Raw genomic sequence first — 7617 nt, 5'->3', positions numbered from 1 at the left:
TCCTTGGCTTCAATGGCTTCTTCGAGCCATGACACGATAGTATGCAAGACAGTGTCCACTGACCTGCCTTTGCGATAGGCAAAAGTGCTTTTGACAAATAGTCTCTCGGAATGCTCTTCCTTACATGCCAGTCCATCAGTCTCTCCAGAGTCTTTAACAAAAAGGAGGAGAGGCTGATTGGCTTGAAATCCTTGGCCGTGACATGCGAGCCCCTGCCAGCCTTCGGGATGAACGTAACCTTGACTCGTCTCCAGGCCCCCGGGATGTAACCTAATCTGATGCAGTTCGCATAGATAGGTGCCAACCAGCTGCATGACACCTTAACAGCCTGTTGCAGCTGCGCTGGTATGATGCCGTCTGGTCCCGGGGACTTGAATGGTTTGAACGAGTTAATCGCCCACGTCAAGTGTCGCTCATCCAGGATGCCGACAAAGGCCGCGCAATCGGCACCCCGAGAGATCGCCTCACTGAGGACATGTTGCTCGGGAAGTGAGCGTCGAGAAGCATTTGAAGTGTTTCTTCGCTACTGAGGGCCCACTTCCCATTTGCGTCCTTGACACTGGGGTTTTTGCGAGAACACGCCTGAATCTCGAGGACTCGTGACAGCCTTCCACTTTCTCACAGAAGCACTTCCACGAGGTCCTCTTGGCCTTCCTTAACTCGAACTTATATATTGAAAGTCCTGCTTTATAAAGGGTGATTTTTTAAGAGCTTGATAACTTTTTTTAAAAAAAAAACGCATAAAATTTGCAAAATCTCATCGGTTCTTTATTTGAAACGTTAGATTGGTTCATGACATTTACTTTTTGAAGATAATTTCATTTAAATGTTGACCGCGGCTGCGTCTTAGGTGGTCCATTCGGAAAGTCCAATTTTGGGCAACTTTTTCGAGCATTTCGGCCGGAATAGCCCGAATTTCTTCGGAAATGTTGTCTTCCAAAGCTGGAATAGTTGCTGGCTTATTTCTGTAGACTTTAGACTTGACGTAGCCCCCACAAAAAATAGTCTAAAGGCGTTAAATCGCATGATCTTGGTGGCCAACTTACGGGTCCATTTCTTGAGATGAATTGTTGTCCGAAGTTTTCCCTCAAAATGGCCATAGAATCGCGAGCTGTGTGGCATGTAGCGCCATCTTGTTGAAACCACATGTCAACCAAGTTCAGTTCTTCCATTTTTGGCAACAAAAAGTTTGTTAGCATCGAACGATAGCGATCGCCATTCACCGTAACGTTGCGTCCAACAGCATCTTTGAAAAAATACGGTCCAATGATTCCACCAGCGTACAAACCACACCAAACAGTGCATTTTTCGGGATGCATGGGCAGTTCTTGAACGGCTTCTGGTTGCTCTTCACCCCAAATGCGGCAATTTTGCTTATTTACGTAGCCATTCAACCAGAAATGAGCCTCATCGCTGAACAAAATTTGTCCGAAAAAAAAAAAAAAACCGAACACTGATTTTGGTAATAAAATTCAATGATTTGCAAGCGTTGCTCGTTAGTAAGTCTATTCATGATGAAATGTCAAAGCATACTGAGCATCTTTCTCTTTGACACCATGTCTGAAATCCCACGTGATCTGTCAAATACTAATGCATGAAAATCCTAACCTCAAAAAAATCACCCGTTACAAAGCCCAGTCCTCAGATAACCCACTTCTGCGGGCCTTGTTGAAAAGCCGTCTACAAGACGCCCTGATATCTGAGAGCGCCGTAGTCCATCATAGAGGTTTCTTTTTGCCCTTCGGCGATCTCACTGGACAAGACCTCTCCAACGCAGCCTTGCACGCCGAGCTGAAGACTTCAACCCACTCCTCCACCGCATCGGTAGTGGCCAACGAGTCCACCCCCGGTGCGCGTGGGAGAGTTTGCCGAAAACTCCTGTGGTAACCCTCCCAGTCCGTGTTCCGAGGGTTCCTAAAAGTTTTCCTAGGAGCCTATGGCTCTTTGTCCTCAATCCAGAGATCCCCTTACCAATCAGCCGCGGTTCCTGAATCAGGACGACATCGGCTCCGTCTTGTTCCAGACGGAGCAATAGATTGGCGGAAGCCGCCTTCGCATGCTGGAGGTTAATCTGGAGGAATTTCATCCTTCAGACTTTCCTCCAGGAGCGCTATTTCAGCGCCCAAGTCGTGATCGACCCGAACCTCCTCGAACAGTTGTTCGAGGCTGAAGACGGAGTCGCCAATCGACGAACCGCCTCCAACACTCGCCACATTCGAGAGATTCGGATCGACCACTTCCACGGCCATTTGACCGTCGGCGCCCTCTGACGCATCAATTTCCACGGTCGTTTGACCGTCAGTAGCCCTTGTCGCATCCACCGCAGCTTGGGGGCCATCAGCCCTGGCATCAGATGGAAGTACTTTCAGCACTACCATCTCAAAACCATAGCTTATGGCTCCCTTTGTTTGCTGAGAGGACCGATGGATTCCGTGTTTAGCATTATCAGCGCTTGCCGATACGGTTCATCAGTCCTCTCCAGCCTTAAAACTCTCCAGTCCTGCGTCGGAAGTGAGGGATTACAATATCTGAGGATTTCCTCAATCTCGCTCGGATTGGAAGGTTCGGCCGGCAGCCAAACGCGAGCCCTAGGACGAAGAGGAAGATCCCCTTTGGCCACGGCCTCCAGTCTGGCTCCCTTCCAGACCTCCCCCACCTCAGAGACTGCCTTCCTGTATAAGGTGGCCAATCTTTCGTCAGCACAGCTTGTGAGCTTGTGCAGCCCCTGGTGCCAACCGGCACTCACACATTTCGGGGTTGGCCCCGGGTTTTCCTTGACCACCCTTAGGAACACCGATGAGATAGCCGCCGTTACCCTCTTCCATTTTTCATGGAAGATGGCTCCGTCCTCTCTACTACGGTCGAGCACCCCCAGTACTATGGCCCCAGCGCCTTTAGCGATTTCGCTAAAGGTTGGCGCCTTTCCTGTTCGCGGTTTCTTAACAAGGGAGATTTCTTCCTCGTGCGACCTCTGCCGCTTGATCGCCTGCTGGTTTCCGGTCCTGCCCTATCGTCCTCACTCAGCACTTTCTTGGCCCACTCAAGTGTACTAGCATGTTGCTCAGAAACCTGACCAACCTGTCACCGTAGCGTCCCACGGGGGGGAACGTACTCTGAGGCCTGCCAGGGTTTTAACGGGACGGAGGCAGTTGCGACAGTAGCCTGTCAGCCATTTCTGATGAGTGTCACCTCATCGTACTCAGGTGTCAGAATGCCGCCACCACCAGCCCAGGGTTCTACCAAATCCAATAAAAATTTTCTCAAAAACCAGTCCAAAGCCAAAGTCGTCCAGGCTGTTAGGCCGTGAAGGCCGCAGATCATTTAGCGTTACCCAGGATGCACCAACTTGGAGGCGACCTGGATAACATCCCAACTTTAATCTATGTATTAAAAAAAAAAAAACTAGATGAAAACAGCTTATTTCAAATGAAATAAGAAGTTAATTTCATTCAATGAATTGCCTGATAAAGGGTTACCTTGATAGGGTAAATAATGCAATCAGTATTGCATTCATTATATTTAATAGAATTAAACTATTTCTGAAGGTATCAAAAACTTGTGTGCATCATACACCAAAATATATCTATTATTTTTATACATAAAAACATGTTAATTATAAAAAAACACTTCCTTAAATTAAATATGAATGTTAATTTCAATAAAAAAATAAGCTAATTAAGCTACTGGGTTCATACCCCATTTATAAAGGTTCTAATCCTTTTCTTTTTAATTTTTAATAATTCAGCAAAAATTATATTTTTTTATCTTAATAACAGGAACTTTAATTACCGTCTCATAAAATTCTTGACTAGGTGCCTGATTTATCGTTTATCCCCCTAATAAATAGTAACAACTTAACATCTACAGAAGCCTTATTAAAGTACTTTTTAACTCAAGCTATAGCCTCAGCAATACTACTGTTTGCTATTATAATGATGTATTTAAATATTCTTCTTATAGTAATTTAATATTCTTCTTATAGTAATTTAATAATTGTTTCATCATTACTATTAAAAAGAGGAGCAGCACCATTTAATTTTTAATTCCCCAATGTTATAGAAGGGCTTTCTTGAATAAATGTTCTTACTTTAATAACATGACAAAAAATTGCTCCTCTGATGTTAGTTTCTTACACAGCAAACAAAACACCTTTATTTTTATAGCAATTATTGCTTCAACTATTACGGGATCATTAGGCGGGCTTAATCAATCCTCTCTGCGAAAATTAATAGCCTTTTCATCAATCAACCACTTGGGGTGGATGCTAGCAGCTATACAAGCAAATGAGTCGATATGATGTATCTATTTTTCTTTTTATACAGCGTGGGCCCAAATAACTGTCGCACTTTTTGTATCCCTGTACATTTTTATCTTTCAGCTTAACCTTTATATTCAACAATTTTAAAATATTTCACATTAATCAATTGTTTAATTCATTCTTTATTGGATTGCCCCCATTTATCGGGTTCTTACCTAAATGATTAGTTATTCAATTATTAGTATTAAAAAGTCAATATATGATAATAACAATTATAATAGTTATAACACTAATCACCTTATTTTTTACTTGCGGTTATATTTCGCAGCATTTATATTTAATTATTATGAAAATAATTGAACTATTGATAATACCATTACTAATATTTCTTTTAAGCTAATATTAATTCTATCATTTATCTCTACATTTAGTCTAATTTTAGTTTCTATAATTTATATATTCTTACACATACAGTGTAAGGCTTTAGGTTAATTAAACTAATAGCCTTCAAAGCTATAAATATAAGTATAAATCTTTTAAGCATTAGTAAATGTATTACTCCTTTAGAATTGGAGTCTAATGTCATTATTGACTATAGAGCCAAATTTTAATATTAACTAAATTAAAAAGAATAAATTCTTATAAATAGATTTACAGTCTATCGCCCAAACTTCAGCCATTTAATCGCGACAATGACTATTTTCAACAAACCATAAAGATATTGGAACCTTATATTTTATCTTTGGAGCGTGAGCAGGAATAGTTGGGACATCCCTTAGAATCCTAGTTCGAGCTAAACTAGGGCATCCTGGGGCATTAATTGGAGACGATCAAATTTATAACGTAATTGTAACAGCCCATGCTTTCGTAATAATTTTCTTTATAGTTATGCCCATCATAATTGGTGGTTTCGGGAATTGACTTGTTCCTTTAATATTGGGAGCACCCGACATAACATTCCCACGAATAAATAATATAAAATTTTGATTACTACCCCCTTCCCTTACACTACTATTAGTATGAAATATAGTAAAAAACAGAGCTGGTACAGGTTGAACAGTTTATCCACCCCTATCATCTGTTATTGCCCACGGAGGAGCATCAGTTGATCCAGCTATTTTTTCACTTCACTTAGCTGGTATCTCCTCATTTCTAGGGGCCGTTAAGTTCATTACAACAGTACTTAATATACGATCAACAAGAATTTCATTTGACCGAATACCTCTTTTCGTTTGAGCAGTTGTATTACTCTCAACTACTACTCTACTACTCGCTCTACTACTTTTACTATCACTACCAGTTTTAGCAGGAGCTATTACTATATTATTAACAGATCGTTTGTCCACTGATACCCACTATTTACAGGACTAGTATTGAACCCTAAATGCAGTGCCGGTTTTAACACTACCAGCGCCCTGGGCGAGATTTCTACGGCGCCCTCCAACTGCAATTCAAACCCATTCGAAAAAAAGGGAAAACATTTAATGAAATAACCGTTTATTAAAAGAAATAATTATTTATTATAAAAAATAACCATTTATTATAAAAACATTAACAAAATTTTACTTTTCTGGCCATTCTATCAGCGAACTCTTTTATAAGGTTGTCAAAGTCGATGTTTTCAGCAATTTCGTTTTCAATTGACAAAGTTGCTAAGTTTGTCAATCTAGATTGAGAAATTGTTGATCGAAGATAGGTTTTTATCAGCTTCAGCTTTGAAAAGCTCCGCTCCCCACTAGCAACCGTTACAGGTATAGTTAATAACATTCGCAATGCTATCCACACATTTGAATACAGTTCTTGTAAGTTGCAATCTTTGATGAAATTTAAAACAAAAATGGGAGTAACCACATTTTGATCAGGCAAAAAGGATATCAGACTTATAAGTTCATCACACAACATACAACCATCTATGTCTGATTTAGAGTCTACAGTTAATTTTAATTGAAGATCACTACAGAGCTTGACAAAGTCGGGTTTTTCTGGAATCTGTTTAATATTGTACAAAAAAGACCAAGATTCCGAGTACTCATTTAACTGTTCGAACCTTTCATTGACTAAAATTAATGTAGTATCCAAAAGACAGTTGAAAATTTCAACCTCAAATTTTTTTTTTCTGGAGAAGTTATAGGGTCACCGCGTGCAATTTCACTAGCTTGACGCTTAACACATCGAATTCTTTTGTAGCTCGAATACAGGTTCAATTTCTAGTTCTTCAGCCAACACCTTCACAGTTAAAATAGCGCTTTTAAAGCCTGTATTTCTGTAGTCTTCCAAGAAATTGCAGCATTTTTTCAACATTTCGGTACATTTACTAAGATCCATATCTGTCGACTGTAGAGATTTAGTTACAATATTTATTTGATAAAGTATGTCATACCAAACAACCAATGAAACTATGAAGCTGTTCGGCCAGAGTAGTAGCCTCATGAGACACTTGAACATCAGTTTTCTGAGTTTCAAGAGCCAAAGTAATCAAAGCATCATGGATAGTACTAATTTGATAACGGACTGCTTTAAAACTACTTATTCTTGCTTCCCAACGTGTGTCACTTTTATAGTATATAGTCCGAAGTGATCGGTTAGAATTTTCCATCGATGAACAGAAGCTGAAAACAATATGAACAACCTCTGAAGTACCCCAAACAAAGTGACTGATCCTACGGATGACTTAGCGGCATCGCATAGTACTAGATTGTAGCTATGACAGCCACACGGCACATAAACAGCTAAGGGGTTTATGCTGAGAATTCTCCTTTGAATCCCAACATTTTTACCTTTCATATTCGCCCCGTTGTCATAACCCTGACCCCTGCAATCGTTCAATTCTAGTCAGTATTTATTTAAAACATTAATAATAACTTCAGTCAGTCTTTCACAAGTTGATTTATTGACAGGTATAAATTCCAAGAAATGCTCTTTTACTGATATTTTTTCATTATCGTCTGATAAATCAACAAATCGTAATGTCAGCGAAAGTTGTTCTACATGACTAATGTCTGGAGTACAGTCAGCTATAATAGAATAATATTTTGATTTCTTTGTGTGTAATATGATTTCTCTTCACTTTTTCACCCATCAGCTCTATTAATTAATTTTGAATGTCTTTTCCACAGTAGTGGTCTGAAATATCACCCTTCATAGCTAATCGCAAGTGCTCCTGCATGACTAGATCAAATTTGGCTAGTAGTTGTACTAAGCCTAATAACTTTCCGTTATTTGGCGTATATAGTTTGTCGGAAGTACCTCTGAACGCCATATTGTTTTCGGCTAAATAAAGTGTGATATGCATCAATCTAGACAAAACATTATTCCATTTTCCTTTCTAATCAAGTGTTGCTTTTGGCAGTCTATTGTTT

At 40.0% G+C, this 7617-nt stretch overlaps 1 protein-coding gene and 2 pseudogenes across 1 annotated transcript; 1 reads left to right on the top strand and 2 right to left on the bottom strand.

Moving 5' to 3' along the window:
• Positions 1 to 1632: 1632 nt before the first annotated feature.
• Positions 1633 to 2542, bottom strand: LOC125777036 (uncharacterized). Its single transcript, XM_049450861.1, has one exon. It carries the CDS (start codon positions 2376 to 2378, stop codon positions 2067 to 2069), a length of 312 nt encoding a protein of 103 aa, XP_049306818.1. The 5' UTR covers positions 2379 to 2542; the 3' UTR covers positions 1633 to 2066.
• A 1227-nt stretch (positions 2543 to 3769) lies between these two features.
• On the top strand, positions 3770 to 4618 carry LOC125777051 (NADH-ubiquinone oxidoreductase chain 2-like; annotated as a pseudogene).
• Positions 4619 to 5491: 873 nt separating this feature from the next.
• Positions 5492 to 7517, bottom strand: LOC125777055 (uncharacterized; annotated as a pseudogene).
• Between the last annotated feature and the right edge of the window lie 100 nt (positions 7518 to 7617).

This window comes from Bactrocera dorsalis, chromosome 1 (assembly GCF_023373825.1).
Source record: "Bactrocera dorsalis isolate Fly_Bdor chromosome 1, ASM2337382v1, whole genome shotgun sequence".
Taxonomy (NCBI): Eukaryota; Metazoa; Arthropoda; class Insecta; order Diptera; family Tephritidae; genus Bactrocera; species Bactrocera dorsalis.
Note: the sequence above shows the minus strand (reverse complement) of the source record. Positions and strands in the feature narration are given on the sequence as shown.

What these genes read in the sequence shown, in the direction of transcription:
- LOC125777036 (XM_049450861.1), bottom strand. Translation starts at nt 2,378, where the DNA reads ATGGTAGTGCTGAAAGTACTTCCATCTGATGCCAGGGCTGATGGCCCC.